General features: G+C 40.7%; 1 protein-coding gene across 2 annotated transcripts in view; it reads left to right on the top strand.

Annotated features, from left to right (window-relative positions):
- Window positions 1-15,917, top strand: part of galnt1 (UDP-N-acetyl-alpha-D-galactosamine:polypeptide N-acetylgalactosaminyltransferase 1) — a 42,148-nt gene extending 26,231 nt beyond the window's left edge. For both annotated transcript variants that reach the window (XM_065958131.1, XM_020651916.3), the window contains exons 5-14: window positions 2,956-3,122; window positions 3,728-3,855; window positions 3,995-4,074; window positions 6,072-6,242; window positions 8,686-8,803; window positions 9,132-9,312; window positions 11,160-11,299; window positions 11,585-11,683; window positions 11,899-12,033; window positions 13,324-15,917. In XM_065958131.1, coding sequence (XP_065814203.1) covers window positions 2,956-3,122; window positions 3,728-3,855; window positions 3,995-4,074; window positions 6,072-6,242; window positions 8,686-8,803; window positions 9,132-9,312; window positions 11,160-11,299; window positions 11,585-11,683; window positions 11,899-12,033; window positions 13,324-13,470 — 1,366 coding nt within the window. In that variant the 3' untranslated portion in view covers window positions 13,471-15,917. The remainder of the gene's footprint in view (window positions 1-2,955; window positions 3,123-3,727; window positions 3,856-3,994; window positions 4,075-6,071; window positions 6,243-8,685; window positions 8,804-9,131; window positions 9,313-11,159; window positions 11,300-11,584; window positions 11,684-11,898; window positions 12,034-13,323) is intronic.
- The last annotated feature ends 3,520 nt before the right edge of the window (window positions 15,918-19,437 follow it).

Below are 19,437 nucleotides of genomic sequence, written 5' to 3'. Positions count from 1 at the left end.
TTGTTTGAGCTAAATGTTGCAAGAGTGATTTAATCAGAACCAGTCTGCCCGCCTATCCTTACTATACCCACAACCCACTGGCTGGAGAAACAGCCTGTAACTCATTATGCTGCTTCGCGTCTGCCAAATGTTTCTCCAGCAGCATCCAGGCTGTTTGGGATACACAGGACTCACAACCACCCCTCATTTTTTGAATCCACATCATGTGACAAATAGTCACAACATGTGTCAACACATGTAGGCTCTGTTGACACACAGGCATGCTTGTTTTTCCATGAGCTGCACAGCACAGATCATGTCTGAAGCCTAAAAATTCTTGTTTTTTTTGTTGGTTTGTTGTACACAAAGAAGAGAGGAAAAACGAACTGACGTGTGTAGAAGTTGGAAGACTCAGAGGTTGTCTCTGTTTTCACAGTGAATCATCGTGTGTGCTCATCAACCCACCCTCCTTGCAGAAAGCGCATGTACGCACACAAGCACATGTATGCATATTACACACTGAGAGTCTCTATGTGTGTTATTTAATGTGCTTCAGAGGCAGCTGCAGGATGGACTGTATTCTTGACCTCCTCTCCTCTGCTGCTGATACATTCCTTCAGTCAGAATCAGCAGCAGCAGAGAGAAAGAGGAAGCATTCCTGCATTCTCAATCACATCGAGTGAGGGATCTCTGACGACTGAGGAAGAGAGAACCTTTTCCTTTTGGCTATTGTGACAGCCGAGTCTGCCAGAGGAAGGAAGTCACAAGCTTGCTTCGTTTTGTTGTCAATACTACATGAAAGTTTGAGACGCTCTCTGAGTGTCTTTTGAGAAAAATACTGACACAGTTTGATGTCAGAGCGCTGCATGCAGGTATCATAGCAGTCAGCAGTGTTCCACGTGACTCTAACTTGTGTTCTTCAATAAAATGGATCCCTGCTTCAATTGGGTTTTTTTTGTTGCAATTTGTGAGTAACATTTAACATTCATTTGTGATTGGATGAGTACATTTTTGTTTGCCATCTGCTGTGCAAATCAATCCATCTGTAATGTGTGTATTGTTCCTAGTGATTGAGATTGTTTGTTAAAGCTGTTTCCCTAAAATGTAATTTTTTCAATGACTGTGAAAGAGGTTTAAGCCTGTGTGACCTTGTGACCCTTAGGCCCAGTGTCCACCTAGCGTTCTTTTTTTTTTCAGAAGTAATGGCTGTGCGCTTGGGAGTGCTAGCATGAAGCGTTTGAGTACTGAGAAGAAAGTGCTGCACATCCGTCCTGTCTCCATGACAACAGTCTGTTGACATCAGCCGCTGTATGACCCACACTGCTCTGTTGCTTTTTACTGCACGTTTTTGATTTGAGATTGCTTTTACCCTATGAGACACGAAGCAAATAGGATGTGCATGCAAGACGCAAGGCGCAGGCGGCAAAAATACGGGGAATATCATACATGTGGAAAAGAGCGCCAATGACGTCAACAGCGCCTTTCTGCAAAGTTGATCGGAAAAAAGACTCTGGGTGCTGCACTTTTTGTCCAGGTGTCCTTCTGCTGCTCTACTCATTGAACACAATTTGAAAAAAAAAATGCTGGCACTCAGAAAAAAACGCTAGGTGGACACAGGGCTTTTATATATAATATTTCAGTACCATGTGTTAATGTGTGGTGTAGTTTTGTGTGCCGTCTGCAACGCTAAAATAGAACTGCCTAAAATTTCTTCAAACGTTTGTTTTAAGATTCTCACATGGAAACATTGTCTTTAATGCAACGCCAAACCTGTTCTTGTTTTCCAGAGCCATACAAGGTTTTGCAAGCTGCAATATGGATTCAATCCTCTGAACCTGTTTGGATGTATCATTAAAAGTTGTTTTATTTATCTTAAAATACTCAAATTGTTTCCTAGAAAATTACCTAAGAATCTTTATTATGGATAAAATAACCAGAAATTAATTTGTCGTGATTATTCACTTTGTTAAAGAAGCTACATAGAGCAAGTTTTACATCTATGTTAGGCTGATTTTCTTCAACTTATTAAATAATCCTTTATCAGTGGCTGCCTGGAAAGCATAAAATGCATCTTAAAGACATACATGTGGTTTGAATAGAGAGTTTAAACACAATTTATGTTATTTTTCTTCATGATCTTACAATCCAATCCCACCTGTGTCATTATTAAAAACGGAATATATAAATAAGCATGTGACACAGTTATCACCTCACTCATATTCATCGTCTCTGGTCTTCACTCACTCCTGTTCTCCTCTGTCCCTCAATAAGCAAGTTCGATGTGTGTGCTGCTCTACACGGCTATGATAATGAGTCACAGTCTAATTAGCATCACTAATCAACTGTCATCATGCTGACCCCGCTATTTCTGTATCGACTTTTTTCATCTAAATTTGGGGATATATGCTCAGTTTCGCTCCCTCATTACTCCCCCTCAGTTTCTTTGTTGGAAGTTGCTAAAAATATGATTTTTCACGAGGCCATAAATGATGATCTGATTAGTGCAGGGACTCCATGACTGACTAATGCGCTTGAGCTGATGTTTTAGTGCAAGCTATTTTCCCTCTTGTTCAGCTCTCTCTTGTGTGCTGATTCTCTTTAGCTGCAGCTCTGCCTCTCTGTGTTGCAGTCACCTACAATCAAACAGAGGCTGGATTGTGTTGTCTCTACTCGAGTGTTTCTCTCTTATCTCTTTCCGTCTCTGTCAGCTCAGTTTTGTCGGTGTTCAAAGCAAACAACTTCGCTTCATGCACATGTGGTTGTCTTTTTGTCTGTGTTGGTTAAGATGCAACTCTCACATTTCTTCCCCTTGAGCCGTGTGATATGTTCTTGCAGTTTGACAGTGTGTTTTCCTTTTCTTCTGGTAATGAAATGTACTTAGCTTCCACATGCTTACATGCATGAAGCATCTCTTCTATCATAGAAGTCCTGTTTTTGCGTTCAAGTGTTTGATTCTGATTTTTTTTTTCTTTGAAGGTGCAAGAATAAATTATACCCAGATAATCTTCCTCGTACCAGCGTGGTGATTGTTTTTCACAATGAGGCTTGGAGCACGCTTCTGCGAACCGTCCACTCCGTCATCGACCGCTCACCACACACACTGCTGGAGGAGATTGTGCTGGTGGACGATGCGAGCGAGAGAGGTATATACACACACACATATAAACACACACACAAGTCCTTCAATGTTTGTTCCTCTTGTTTGAGGCTTAGCCTATTTTTACTACTGTATGATTTTGCTGGGTTAGTGTGTGTGTGTCTATGAGAGTGTGTTGGCTCTAGTGCCCAACAGCCAGTCAGCATATATGAGCTGTGTGTGCCACTCCACCCTGTGCAATGCTGCTAATCCCTGTTTGGGGGAGATTAGGTCTTTAATTCGCCAGCCGCAGGGATTACACTCTGTTATTACCCTCAATCCCCCCCCCCCACACACACACACACACACACTCCCCAAGCCGCCACCAAATAGCACCGTTTAACCCTATGGACACTCAGGTTGGCGTCTTGCAAATCAAAAAGTGTGTGTGTGTGTGTGTGTGTATTTGGGGAGCTCTCTACAGGTGTGATTTAAGAAGGCATGCTAAGAAACATGTACACAAACACACACTTACCTTTTGATGACTTTTGCTTTTTAAGTAATATTTTGGAGAAGACGCTTAAAATTCTCCTTTCGTTGTGTGTTTCTGTCAGTCTTGTGTATTAATTTAGCTCTTTAATTGCATTTATGTGATTATCTCTTATCTTTAAGATTTCCTAAAGCGGCCGTTGGAGCAGTACGTCAGGAGGCTGGAGGTTCCTGTCAGAGTGGTGAGGATGGAGCAGCGCTCCGGCCTTATCCGTGCTCGCCTCAAGGGAGCATCCCTCTCCACTGGTCAGGTGTGTGTGTGTTGTGCGTTTTTCTGGATGTGTAAATGTGTGTGTGCATATGCAAATACTTGACACCCACTGACCAGTGACCTAATCTCCATATGGTGTTCACTGTTTGGTTTGTCTCGTGTTTTCTCTGTGCGTCTAGGTCATCACCTTCCTGGATGCTCATTGTGAATGCACTACAGGGTGGCTCGAGCCTCTGTTGGCCCGCATAAAGCAAGACAAGTAAGACACACTGACACACACACTACAAAAGAGGCATCCCAATTGCACGCATAAAAAAAATCGATAAACTATGTTAAACCTGCAGGGGGCTTGCCCTTGTGTTAATTTGATGCTTACTTACTTATTCTCTGTAAACCGCTTTACCCAAGCAGGTACTCACTTAGGCACACACACACACACACACACACACACACACACACAGAGCCCTATCTTAGGCCTAGTGAAAGCACGCAGGCCCATCTATCATTGATAGTATCTCTGTGTTGCAGTTGTCATTTTCACGTTCAGTGCAAAGATTGTGTTAAGGCAAATGTCTGTTGAGGTCAGTTGCATTTGTTTTGCATTAATATCATAAGGCAGCAGAAAAAGTTGTTATAATGATCTACAAAAACCTATATTATTAAAATAAGATGTGCAGAATCCTGCCATTTGAACAGTGAATTTTTCAGATATTAAGATACATCATCGCCTACACAGGCAGGTTCATCACTCACTTACCCTCTGTTTGTTTCACACAGAGACAGAAACAGTCCTACTCCTCAGTTAACGTATGTGATATATCATTTTTCATAGGCAATCAAATTGAGTTGTTGATGGAAAAGGGTGTTGGGAGATGGCAAGCTTTTGTTTCACATCTCCTTCCATCAATATACCACCGTCAGCATTGTGTGGCTGTTGTGGTACTACACACTCACAACTACCTCCTTACACCTTCCTCACCTCAGGGAACTTTGCTAGATCAATGATAGAAACCTGCATGGGCTGCAACCAACAGGCTGAGACAGAGCAAAACTCTCACTGCTGCATGCTTTCTCTGCACAGTGAAACATACACTCAGATAAATATTTATTGTACATCTGAAACCAAACTAACCCAAACCACACCAAAAGGCGTGCACACTGTTCCAAACACTGTAACGCAATGTGAAATTGCACACATTGCGAATGTAATATTGGTGTACTGACGGCGGAACTAACTGCACTGTTGCAGAACTGCAATCTGAAAAGGACTACTCAAACGAAAAACTCAAATGAAAACATGCTGCCCAAAGTGCTTCACAAAAGAGACAGAAAGGAACAGTAATTAAAGAGAGGGAAAGTAATACAATAATAAAAAGAATCAAATGTATTTTTAAAAAGATATAGATGAAATAAAGTAAATAAAATGTATAAAACAGGGAAAAAATATCAGAATAAGACGTGGTTCAGAAGTTGACAAAGACGATAAAAAAACATGAGAAATGTAAAAACAAAATGATTAAGAAAAAAGGAAAGGCAGTAAAATCACTCCTAATGAAAAGCCAGATTAAAAAGGTAGATCTTTGGTTTACTTTTAAAAAACACCCAGAGAGCTTTCTGTTCTGCAGTGAGTTCCACAATTTAGGAGCATAAAAACAGAACAGCTCTCTCCCTGGTGCTTGTGTGGGTCACATGAGGGACAATAAAAAGGGAAGCATTCCACAGAATGTCCAGGGTCCACTCAGAAGAGAATATAAACAAAGTACAAACCAGTAGCAAAAATGGGTAAAAAAAAAGATAAACAGCCTCCATTTCTTTGTTGTACTCACAAAGAATGTTACATTGATACAACTAATTCTTTGGCCATGTTCAAATAATCAATGTAGTGAACCACTGACGACCTGGGTAAATTCCCAAATAACCAGGGCTCAAGTGGGGTATATAAAAATGATGGCCAAATAAATAGCAAAGCAACAGTTGTGAGATTACATTCTGATTGCTTTCATTTATACAAAGCCTCAAACACACCATAGTAAATATAAGACACTTAATAAAAATCATTTGTGTCCTGTGCCTTACTTCATTCACTGTTTGAACTAGAAAATCAGGGGTGGGACAACACCCTGAATGCTATTTAGACCATGTGCTACAGACCCTAGGGGTAAAAAGATCACATGATAGCTGATGAGAAGTCACAGTGCAGCATGGTCCCATATATGAGAATTGAGGTTTTTCTCTCTGTATTTGTGTTTGCTTCAGGAGAACGGTGGTTTGCCCCATCATCGATGTGATCAGCGATGATACATTTGAGTACATGGCAGGATCCGACATGACATATGGGGGCTTCAACTGGAAGCTAAACTTCCGTTGGTACCCTGTACCCCAGAGAGAGATGGATCGCCGCAAAGGAGACCGCACGCTGCCTGTCAGGTACGTGATAAAGCGAGATGAAACTTTAAAATCGGCTGATGTGGGGTAAGAGAAATTCAGAGGCATCTTTAATCCTCGGCAGCTCTGAGGCTGCTGGCGAACTGTTAACCCTGACCTAACTGTTGGGTCAAGTGAAGAGAATTTGCAGAGAATTTGCCTACAGGGACAAAATGAATCCATTAGTAAAATATCTCATGAATCACACACACTAACTCAGTCAGTCAGCTGTTAAACATAACTTATATGCTGTGAGCTGCAGTGTTGCTGATAGGCATTTACAATTGATGTGCACAGAGTAATTGCACTCTGAGCAGCGTTTCATTTATCCCACTTAAAAGTCATAACATGTTGTGAAGGCAGAAACACTGAAGAAAGAGGTTGAACTTCCTCTGTAGCTTGAGTCAAGATGTTTATGTAAGACTCAGTATAATATTGTTGTATGATTTCTCATGACCCCGATCCTGGAACCCGAATGAAACATATTTGTGCCTGTCTATCATCTCTTCTTCCTGCTCTTGTTTTTAAGCGTTGTTGATGCCAATATTCAAGGTCACACACATAATATATCTTATATAACACTGTGCCCCTGTTTTCACTTGTTTTTCACAGCTCTGCATAACAAAACGCTCCTTAGGGTTTCTTCTAAGTGGCCTAAATAAACAAGAAAGGGATTGTAGTGTCAGGTCAGGAATTAAGAACAATTATACATAAATGACTTAATTTACATAAGCCCTCTCCCGCCACAAAGGGCTTCTACATTATTGAGATGACATGAAAACTAGGTTTAGTTAACGCTTATGTTTTAGGTTTCAATATAGTTCACTGAGTTTTCCTTTGGTGAAGAATCGATTCATTATGTAACCATTAACACTGATGTTTTCACCACCAACCATTTCCTGACACAATATGCGAAACCCCATAGAGCGTCACTACAGAAGAAAAACCTTGACTACTAAACCGGTCGTTATCGCCTCGTCTACCCTGTAATTTACTGAACTAACAAAAGTCTGAGGTCACTTGGAAAGTCTCTGGAAATATAATGGACAGAAAACATGTGTCCAAGGTCTAAAGGAGACTTGAACATGTTAACATGTGAAATGACCTTGTGTCATTTATATTTGAAGGCATTTAAGAGGTTGGCTAGAAAGAATGAGAGGGGGGTGTATGAATAGGTATCTGTGGATGAGTAGGTATTTTTACACATATTTGTGTGAAAGGTGATAGTTGTAGGGGATGGGTGGGGTTGAGGATGAGCGGTTAGCAGCTGATGTAGGGGTTTCAGACCTGAGCTTGACTGCAGATTGTATGGTGGAAGAATGGGGCTGAGAATGGTGAACACCCATTTTCTTTCTGGCCAGGCTCCACATTGGCGGTCCCCAGGCTTGATTTTAAACAAAGTTTAGTATTTCAAGCATAAAAGTCCCTCAAGTAAACCATATATGTGTCTCACACCAGTGTAGACTGACATGGGTGTTCATTGGCCCTGTGTCTGATTTTAAACTGGATGTTAGGGGGGCATCACAAGCTGTTTTCAAATAATGTACTAAATCATTCTTAGAGGTCCTTAAAACATGTCTGTGAAGTTTCTAGCCAAATATCCACTTTGATCCTGTATTGATTCATACATATAAACCCCTTTATTTCAGCCCTACTCAGAACAGGCTTTTTCTGTGTCTGTAGCTTTAAATGTAAATGAGCTGTAATAGACCACGCCCCTCTGGAAGGGTTTGGGTGGCTTGGGCTTTTTAGCACCATGCCCAATTGTTTATGGTGAAAAGGCAGACTCAGAGGACAGAACAAACACCTAGCTGTGGGAGTGTCACCCACCAGGGGGAGGGGTTACTGCCCTTTGTGACAAGACAAAATCTGCAAACGGCCTGTTTGAGTTCACATTCTCTGAAAAGTGGAGTAAGCAAAAGACAGAGAGGATGGACCTTTCTCTTAATTTGGGGGTTTGTGGACAGACTAGGGACACATTAGTGTAAGAAAAACATTGTAAAGTGTATTTATTTAGCATCACAAATGACCTTTGAAAAATGGTTCAGTAAAAACACTCACTGTACTATGAGTGCTGCCAGAAAAATCCTTTAACCTCTTTGCTATCAGATGTGCTGAATTTGTCAGTTTGTCTGCAATGTTACATGTTGGTAAATTAACTTTGATGCCAAATGAAAGCAAAAACAACCAAAGAGGAAAATAATCAGGCTCTTCAAGAGAGGGAACCATTATCTAAGTGGGAGAACAACCAAAAGAGTATTAAGATCAAAAAGACAACATCAAAAACCAGTAAAGCTGCAAATAAACAGGGGATGAGAGCAGTGAAATACAATATTCTAGATACTGTTTGACCTTTTAGAAAGTTGGCCTTTGGTGAATCAAGTTGCACAGATCCACCTTGCTCTGAATTTACCCTGCTCTTAATCTACTTCCTGTCTCTCTACAGAACTCCCACCATGGCGGGTGGCTTGTTCTCCATAGACAGAGATTATTTCCAGGAGATCGGCACATATGACGCAGGCATGGACATCTGGGGAGGAGAGAACCTGGAAATCTCTTTCAGAGTGAGTGAACGTACCCGCAGCCAACTGACATGACTGTATTCTTCCATGGCCTGGCAGGCATTCAGGAGTGTCTGAAACACAAACCCACACACACTCACATATTCTCATTATACTTGTGAGTTTGACTTGTCTGACTAAATTGTTGACTTGACTAATACTTTCTCAGGCGTCATCCTGACTGCCGATTAATCAAACTTATTCAGACTGTCAAAACACTGGCAGAGCCATTCTGTGTCACTGGTCAGCCTCTACTTGTTCACTGTCAGGCAGTGTGTCTACTCGAGACAGAATGGAGTACAAGTGTTTTCACAAGGCTTTTACTTCACAGATCTGGCAGTGTGGTGGGACTCTAGAGATCGTCACATGCTCTCATGTTGGTCACGTGTTCAGAAAGGCAACGCCCTACACGTTCCCTGGGGGAACAGGACAGATCATCAACAAAAACAACCGGCGCCTGGCAGAAGTCTGGATGGATGAATTCAAAAACTTCTTCTATATCATCTCTCCAGGTGTGTGCACGACTGTGTGTGTGTGTGATTGTGCTCATGAAAGTATGCATGCATGTGCTCATGTGTGGAGGTTAATCTCCGTGGCGGTTTTGATCTATCCATTAACCCTGCGTCAGTGTGATATAGCAGTGGTGACCTAACAGTGCGGGACGGGGGCGGTGAGTAATTTCACGCTGCAAAGCATCAATTGACTCATGCAATCACACACGCTTACACAGGCGAACACACGAGCTGGCTCGGGAAAAACAACTAAAAGTTAAGCAAAAGTACCTTAAAGAGAATAATTTTAGAGGCGAAGCAGCTCTTAGAGCTAGCCCAGGATTCCCTCTGTACCGTCACTCTTTTCTTTTCTTTTTTTGAAGCTGCAGAGTCTCCACAAGGGGGAGCTGTTCTGGTATTGTCAAATAAGTTCTGAACTTGTAAAGTCTGCACTTACAGTTGAGGTCTGTGGACATTTTGATATCGCCACCTGAAGACAAGGATACTCACAGCTGTTTTCATTTAATATTAAGGGCTCACTAACATTAGGCCACATTGCCCAGTACCATGCTGAAGCACAATTGTCCGAACTCCCCAGACCCCGCAGGCCGGCAATCACACTGCTCCAGGCCCAACGTGTAATGCTGCCAGAGCACGCCAGGAATGGCGCTCTAGTATTTTTTCAAAAATACAACCCTCTTACAATCCTGGATTTCTCAGTTATGCAAGACAGGGATCGATTATAAGTCATGTCAGTGTTGAAGCACACCTCTTCATACTGTGCCAGTTGGACTTGGGGGTCAAACGAGTTTCTGCACGGTACAGATTGCCTAGTGTGAATGTTTTATCTGTGTGATCTGCTCAATCGCCTGAGGTGGTTCTAGAGCTTTATTGACTAGGCTGATTTGATCTTTGAGAGTGTGTTGTCAGTATTGAAGTAAGCTGTTACCACAGATATCACACCTGTCTGTTTGAGGGTTTCATGAAATATTATTGTTAAGTTGTCTTCAAATAAGCGAGCCAGATGTGTAATGGCAGGATTTCCTTTTTATTTTAAATATTATTGGTTTGAAAGTCTGTTAAGTGCCCTTTGGGATTCATTTATGTGGTGTAATGTCCCATAAGTTTCCACCAAGCTGTCAGAGTCACTGCAACCTATGGGTTATTAAAGCAGTTGTGTTTTGTAATTGACAGGAAGAAATGGACTATGATTCTCATGTGTTCATTAGTGTATGATCACCTGAAATAAGAAAAGTTATGTTTCATTCACTTATGATGAGCTATTGACAGAATGATTGTCTTTAAAGTAGTCTGTCATGTTGCTACATCCTGTTTCTACAGGAACCCAAAACATGCAGACGAAACACTGGCTCTGTAGGGGCCCTGATGTGTTTTTCAAAAGTTTCAAGAGAGCGCCAAGAGGAATCCAGCATTCTTGTGCTACTAGCTTACTAGCTTGAGCTTGTGGAAGACCCCTGTTGTGCACAGTGTTAGCAAATTGAATAATTTAGGCAGGTAGGTTTTATTATTTATTTGGAAACTATTCCACTAAATTGCCCTCCGGCAAAAAGCCAGCTCCACTCAATCTATGTAAGTTTGATATTCACCAAATGTATTTTTGACCAAGTGTCACTTTTAAACATTAGGCTTTTTAGGTATTTTACCATCAGACCATAAGCTCTGAAATTAAGTCTGTGTTTGTGTGTTTTAAATCATTTTTTCGTCTTTTCCTTCGCCAGCAGTGACACACTTTAAATAACGCCTAATGGAAACATTAGCTCTGGATCCTAGTTTGGTGGTTGATTTGCTGACTTTCATTTTAATGTCTGTTTGTGTGTCTGTGTGTGTGTGTGTGCATGTGCGTGCAGGTGTGACCAAAGTGGACTATGGTGACATCACGTCTCGTTCGGCTCTGAGACAAAAGCTTCAATGTAAACCCTTCAGCTGGTACTTGGAGAACGTCTATCCTGACTCCCAGATCCCCAGACACTACTACTCTCTGGGAGAGGTACGCTCACACACACACACACACACACACACACACACACACACACACACACACACACACACACACACACACACACACACACACACACACACACACACACACACACACACACACACGACTCATAAATAACACATGACTCATATACTTGAACATATTGTAATTCACATGACAGAATGACAGAAAGTGTCAATGCTTCAACACCTTTAGTCTGACTTCCAAGCACTCACAAAGAATCAAGTTATTGTCTTTTTTTGATGTGTGTTTTTGTTTGTGTGTTCTGCTCAGATCCGTAACGTGGAGACCAACCAGTGCCTGGACAACATGGCACGCAAAGAGAATGAAAAAGTTGGCATTTTCAACTGCCATGGCATGGGAGGCAACCAGGTATCTGAGGAACATGACTTTGAAAAATCATTCAAAAAGCAATAAACAGATTTTTTCATGAGATGCATACAGTGAAAGGTTTTTGACAAACTGATTTTAGCCTCATTTCTGGCAGAAGTAATGAAAGCTTAGTACTAGAATAAATTCTATGGAGTAGAATGATGGGAATTATTTGGGTTTTTTTTTCATCTGACATTTGTTTGTGTGACTTTCAGGTTTTTTCCTACACGGCCAATAAGGAGATCAGAACGGATGACTTGTGTCTAGATGTATCCAAGTTAAACGGACCTGTCATGATGCTCAAGTGTCATCACCTCAAAGGCAACCAGCTCTGGGATTACGACCCTGTAGTGAGTGGAAGAAATATTACACATAACACATTATGGTATATGTGATGAAATAAGGAATCTAAACATGAAAATACTAACAGAAACAACAAGGTAACATTTGTGTCTTTAAAGGAACATTTCAAAAAGAGGAAAAAAATTGTAATATGCATACAGGTGCAGGACAAAAATAAGATAAACTGCAGAAAAGAGAAAAGAACAGTGTGCAGATTTTCTCTTTAAGACTTTCTTTAAAGGAACAGAAAAAAAAATATAGAACCCTTTTTTCATTTTATGGCAAATATGATTGTCAGTTTTTCATCAAACCAGACCCTGGAGCTATTTTCCCCTATGTACCATAAATACTATGAAACACATCTGCTGATGTCAGTTTGTTTTCTGAACACTTACCAGTTGTGTCAGTTACGCCAAGCTATAAGCTAACGAGCTAACAAACAACATAAAAAAGACTCAAACTAAACCTGTCACTGATACCTCTGACAGCCACTGACTTTGGTGCATCATCTTTTGAATTTGAGTCTGACTGAGGCTCACACATGTGGGGCTGAATGTCCTCATGTTATGGATCTTACTAGCTCATTTATTTATACATACACAATGTAGGGGGGCGGGGGGGGTTCTTTTTTACTCATCTGTTGAGATTATATTATTTTATGCTTACATTTGCATACTTTGGGGCGTGGCTGATTTACCAGGGAGGTGGGGGTGTTGTAAGCTTAAGGTCCACTTTAACTCCTTCCTGTTACTATATCTGTTGAAAGTTTTTTGGATACAGTATTACCTATATGGTGACAGACATCATTCACCTTCAAATGTCTCTTTAGAATCAATTGGGTGACGTCACTGAAACAGTGTCCATGTTTGATACATTCCATGGTTACTGATTGTGCACCAATGTTTCTTTGACTGCATTTTTGAACAGTTTTGTAATAAATTTAAAGCCCTTAAAAATGAATTCCCATTTTTCATCATATCAAAATTATAAACCCACTGTCACACGATATAGCGACAAAAAATTAAGACCAGCTGTCATTTCAGTTGGTGGAATATTTATTGTCTTTAGTTAGTGATTGATATAAATTGTAGATGACACATTACCCAACTTAACCAAAGAGTTTCTCTCGCTGAGAGCTGAGCCAAAATTCCACTGAGCCTCAAACGAAGTGTGACAGAGTTTGTAAACAGATATACTGTATCTATCTATCTAGTTATAAATGTACTTGTCCTTGTGATTAAATATGAACCAGCTTGATTTGCATGCCCTCTCACACACGCTCTGTTTTCTCTGTGCAGAAGCTGACCCTGATCCACGTCAACAGTAACCAGTGTCTGGACAAGGCCAGCGAGGAGGATAGCCAGGTGCCCAGCGTCAGAGACTGCACACACACACGCTCCCAACAGTGGCTACTGCGCAATGTCACACTACCAGAGGTCTTCTGACCACGCTCCACACACTCCCAAACACACACACAATCACACACACAGCAGCCCAGAGTGAGCAATCAGGGGAACAGTCGGTGTTTATCAGAATTGGGCACAAGGAAAGAAAAGACTTCCCATGAAGGGATTCAGGAAGAGAGGAGGATGGATCGGATGGTACTACCTCTGACTGGGATTGGAGGGAGGAGTGTGTTTGACCCCCCTCAGTGCGACAAAAGAGCAAAGACTCCCACCAGGAGACTGTGGTTGGTTATTTTACGTTTGTATTTTTTGTTTTTTTAAAGAGATTTTAACCGCTGAGTGTGACGTGACTCCTGGGAGTGAACATGAGACTGACGGACAGAGTCGAGATTCTGTGCTCACAGCTTCCCTGGACAAAGTAGTCCATCTCTCAACTCATCACTAAACGTTTACTGACTGCCTCTGATGAGAGAATGTGTGCACTTAGGTGTGTGTTTGTGTGTGTGCGCGTGCATGTGTATTCTAAGATGAATGTATGCAATGAGAGGGGGGGCTAAATTCCTTGTTTTATGTTTTTTTTTTTTTTTTATTTAAACTTGTAATGAAATGAACTCCGGTGAACTCCAATGAAGAAGGGTGTGTGTGTGCGTGTGTGCGTGTGTGCGTGTGTGCGTGCGTGCGTGCGTGCGTGTGCGTGTGCGTGTGTGTGTGTGTGTGTTTGTGTGTGTGTGAGAGAGCGCCCCTCCTACAGTCTTGCAGCAGTGTGTGTCTCCCTCTGGTGTGACACCTCAGTATTTCATCCCTCAGACTGAAGCCTCTCTACTGAGGAATTTCCAAGTTATTTCACAAACGAATCACAAGAGAACGAGGACTGACCTCTGCTGTCAGCAGAGAACTGGAGATAGAGAACTATGTTTGCGATATCTTGAGATTTCTATGTCCATTTGTTTTTCTATGGTTTTGTGTTTCTACAGTCCTGTGAGAGTGCCACAGAGCAGTAACATTAGTATGTCTATCAGTCTCTGTTGACTTTTAAGATGTTTAACATAGAGCTAACACACAAACAGGAACTCTGCATATGTAACTGATGTTCACTGCCTAATGATGTGTTCAACCATAAGGAACTCAAACATACACATGACCTGTAAACATATAGGAAACAGGCTGCACTAGCCTCATACTTTAATCCATTTTGTCATATCTTCTTCTCAATGACCTCTTCAAGACACTCCAAGGGCTTTTTTTCCTCCAGTGGAGTGTGTGTGTGTGTGTGTGTGTGAGTACGTGGATGCATGTGTGCGTGCGTGTGAGAGTGTGTGATTTCTGTTAATCCCAGTCCATCAGCTCCCTGTTTACCAGGACAAATGGCTCTCTGATTCCTCGCTGTTGGACAGCCAGACTCGGTAGCATAGACTGACTGCAGATGCTTCATATAAAAAGCAAAATGCTGCTTTTCTTCTTTTTTCCACGCTCTCCTGAGGACATTTCTACAATAGGAGAGGAAGCCAAGGAAGCCGTTATTAGAATATCAAAGAGATGTTGCTGAGGTGTGTTCGGTGACTTAATCAGGGACGGAATAATAAATGCAGAGAGCCGAGGGGAGGGAAGGGTTGAACTGTTGGTTACAAAGAACAGCAGCAGCAGACATATCTGAAATCATGACTGTATATCTCATGCACCTGCAGTATTTCCCATTTCATATCACAGACTGCTGAACAGAAACATCAGTGTGTCAATCTTATTTCAACCATCATGCTTTCTTTCTTCTCTATCACTCCTGCCGCTGCGAGTCAGGGCAGGAGAGGTCATTTCATAAAGGTTTTTACCATTTCAGCTTCCTCCAGTGGAGGAGGGTTTACATGTAGGACAAGTCCCCAGTTCATCTTTGTCCTGGACGTGGTAGTAGTTCGATGAGGCCACTGACTGATTTCATGTCGGAGTGAACGACTGTGTGCTGAAGATGTGAACGTTTCTTGTTTTGTTTTTATATTGTGAGACAGAGAAAGTGGATCGATTGTTCTGATATTTGGGGGTGGGGGATTTTAATTCAACTGACCTGTCCAAGCTTCCACACTGAGCTGATCCAAATGTAGAAAATAAAAGTGAAAAAGTTTACAGAACAATACGGGAGAAATGTGGATTTCTGCCTCTTTTTGTTTGCACACACCAACAAACACCATTTCTTTTCTGTCAGTGAGGAGTGAATTTTAACTTTGGTGCTGACATTTTTTGACCAGTGTTGGCCAAGGCTGAACAAAGTAAATAAAGTGCCAATGATTTTTCATGAGAGGGAAACAAATATTGGCAAATTTTGCCCCTGACTTTCATTCATGACTGAAAATAATTTAATCTCCCCATGCTTGTAAACAACCAATATATTGGTTACTATTAAGTTTTTCTTTAATCAAACAAGCCCTATGTCTATCCTTAAGGTGTAACAAATGTCTTGCACTGCAATAACTTCCTCATAAACTATTTGAAAATCACATTTTCTAAATATTTGCTACATTTCTTGCTGCCTTTTGTCTTTCTTTTGCGGGCGGGAAAATGTTGAAACAAGTGGTGAGAAGTTTTTGCAAACGTGTGTCGTCATGTGAGAAGTCTTATTATTACAAAAAGGAACTTCTCCTTTAAGACGGTTCTGTTTTTATAGAAAGACCGAGATAAGGACTCGCACTGCTGCTGCAGAAGGCACCTATGGGTGTGAAGAGATCATAATCTCACTTTTTCTCCCCATATAGCTCTAGCAGAAGTGATTGTGCCATAAAGCACGATGAGTGCTGTCCTTCTATAAACTTGACGGTGCTGTGTGGAGGTAACAGAGCTGAGCAGTAGACTCACTGTGTTGTGGTTGGATTATTTCAACTCCTAGACTTGATCTGCTGAATAATTCATGTGTGAGGATGACACCCACAGAGAGCCATCACAGAGCTTCCATACACATCTTTAATAAAATATGCATTTTGTTTTCTAAATATATCCTGTATAGTAAGAGAATCAGTCTCGGTAAACGTTTGTCCTCAGTAAGGCCAAAATAAAAATGGATGTCCAAATAGAATTTTCCCCCCACATATTCAGTGATGAGAAAGAAGAATTATTCTGATGTCATCCCCTTGATGAAGACTTGATCTGTGCTGGAGATTCAAAAAGAGTCTCCTGCAAGGAAACACTGTACGATTGAATCTTTTGTGTAGAGCTTTAAGCTGCTCGAGCTGAGGAAGACTCTGCTGTGGTGTGTGTGTGCTGCAGACTTCAGAGGAACTGTGACTGTGTGGAGCCTTTGATGTGAAGAAATGGATTAGAGAGAATCAGACTGCAGCCCGGAGGAGAACTCCACCAAGACTCAGAATAATGAAGGATGGGAATTTATGAACTCAGCTGTGGGTCCCTCTGATTTTGTTGTTTTATTGATCCTCTTATTCTTGTTTTGGGAAACTTCACTAATTAATATAAATGAATCCTTTCTTTATTTGAAATAATTGTTTGTTGCACCTTAGGACCGAGTGGTTTCCTCACTGAGAAATGTACTCTATATTCTTGATGATGTCATTACATATTATTGCAGTAATTAGTTTGGAATTAAATTAATCATAGACATATTTAGTACTGACAGAACTGACATCATTCTTTGGACTGTTCAAAGGTATCTTGTTGTCCAGCAGCTTTTACAAGCCACTCTTAATTGAAACCTGAACCTGAAAAAGATCTACCAGCAGCGTCATCGGTGAAGAATTCTAGTTGAGGTTTGCAAGCAGTAAGTTCTGGGTCTTTTGATCATTTGTCTCAATGATTTGTATAAAGATGTAGATCTTGGGATAAGATCCAATGAAATGGGATCTGTGATTTAACAGATCATCATTATTTGCCGTCACCTGGAGGGCGATGGTTTATGTCAGCATCGGCTCTCAGGTAACACTTTATGATCTTACACAAACGCCTCTGTCAAATCGATGTTTATTACTCATCATTATTTGAATATGTGCATCATCCCAAAAGTCCAAATTAACAAACTTCACAAAGCATCCTCTTTAGATTTAAAGTACGATGCATCCTTCACTCACTTTACCTCCTGTCAAAAACATTGAAAGCTCATCTCATCCAGGTCACATTGTCTCTCTCTCTCTCTCTCTCTCTCTCTCTCTCTCTCTCTCTCTCTCTCTCTCTCTCTCTCTCTCTCTCTCTCTCTCTCTCTCTCTCTCTCTCTCTCTCTCTCTCTCTCTCTCTCTCTCTCTCTGTAGTTGACTTAGTCTCTGCAGTATAATACAGAGATCACAGGGGTTACTGAGTACTCAGACGAGAACTCATTCCTCTATTTCCTGTTCAGATCACTTATTGAGAGTGCTTTTACATTTGACTTGAGATATCTGTTTTAGGAATATCATCCTGTGATCAATGTGTTTGTTAATTAGTTAACTGGAGACTTCAAATGAGAGGGTTCTTTGTGGATTTAGCAGCAGCTGTGCTGTGTCTTCATTTATTCTGTCCATCTGTCCAGAGCCTCGCTGACACATCGACAATCTGTCAAATCTTCACAGAACAGACGACACCATGTGACTCAGCTCACACAAACACAGAGGGTTTTACTTTTATTGATCAAGGGGACGAGCTTTTAATGCATGTTGTTTTAGTCTAATTTGAAGCCTGTATATACTAGCTTTATATTTACACAGTTCAGCATATCTTCCACCTGAAAGCTGCAGAGAACCATACATAAGCTACTATTGTAAGTCTTCCACTGCAGGACAGTAAGTAAAAGAAAAGAAAGTAAAGAATGGGCTGTTAGGTAAAGGGAGATTTCACGTTTCCATTTGTAAAAAAATAAAAAATAAAAAGTATTCTTCTTCCCTTTGGACAGAGCTTGTTCTGTGATCACAGGTGAAAATGGTTTTAGAGCGAGAATTTCCTCTGAGTCCTTGTTGCTCATGAATGGTTCTAATTTTGCACTAAATCAAATATTCTGTAACTCACGTCACTCTTATGCAAAATTTGAAGTAATAATGTGTTTAAATTACATTTAGCACTTTAGAAGGAGGATCAGCAGTTAACACACAAACGTTCAGACCAACCGGTTTGCTGTTTGCATGGACTGACTGATTTTGTGACGATGACGTTGAAATGAAAAGTAAATATTTTTCCTCAAACAAATAATTAAATAATTAAATAAATCGGTCAGCAGATCATTAGTTATTTAAAAGTTGTTCACAGTACTACCTCTGCAGAGCCAAACGATCTTACATTAACGTTCTCAGTGTTTCCTCAAATGAGAAGTTTGTTTTGCATTCTGTTCAATGTGTTTACATTACAAAAGTACAGTGAAGAGCTACTTGTCTTTTATTTGAGTATTTATACGTGCTTTAATATGAAGTTAAACCTTATATCCATTACATTTACTTAATATCTTTAGTTTCTTAAGAAATTAAGATTTTGCTCCCAAGACAAAAATGGACCCATAATAAACATGTTTGGTTTTTAATTAGTAAAACATAATACGTTGTAGAAGCAGTTTAATGAGCTCAGTCTGAACCTACTGCAACCTTTAAGCCAGACTGTAATCCGTCAGTAATTATAACAACCGTTCAATTTTCATTTAGCAATAAAGAGCCATAAAAAGCGTTTATAGAGATCTGTCAAACCTGTAATCAGTTAAAGTTGTTTCAATGTGATGAATTAGTAGATAACAGTATTCTGCAAATGATGTACAAAGCTAGTAAGAAAACGTTGCCAACAAACACCCAAAAAAGATTTGAAAAAAGGGAAAGCCGTTATAGCTTTAAAGAGGACATATTATACCCCCTTTTCACCTTTTAAAATAGTCCCCTTTGGTCTAAATGAAACATCTGTGCTGTGCTTTGTTCGAAATATAACATGAATCAAGCACCAGAGGAGGTTTGTGACCCTGTATAAAATCAGCTCTCTCAGAACGCTCCGTTTTGGTGTGTGTCTCTTTAAATGCAATGACACTTGTGCAGTCCGGAAACAAAGGACTGGATGGGTTTATTTCACATT

This window comes from Labrus bergylta, chromosome 8 (assembly GCF_963930695.1).
Source record: "Labrus bergylta chromosome 8, fLabBer1.1, whole genome shotgun sequence".
In the NCBI taxonomy this organism is placed as follows: Eukaryota; Metazoa; Chordata; class Actinopteri; order Labriformes; family Labridae; genus Labrus; species Labrus bergylta.
This window is presented reverse-complemented; position numbering and strand designations above follow the sequence as displayed.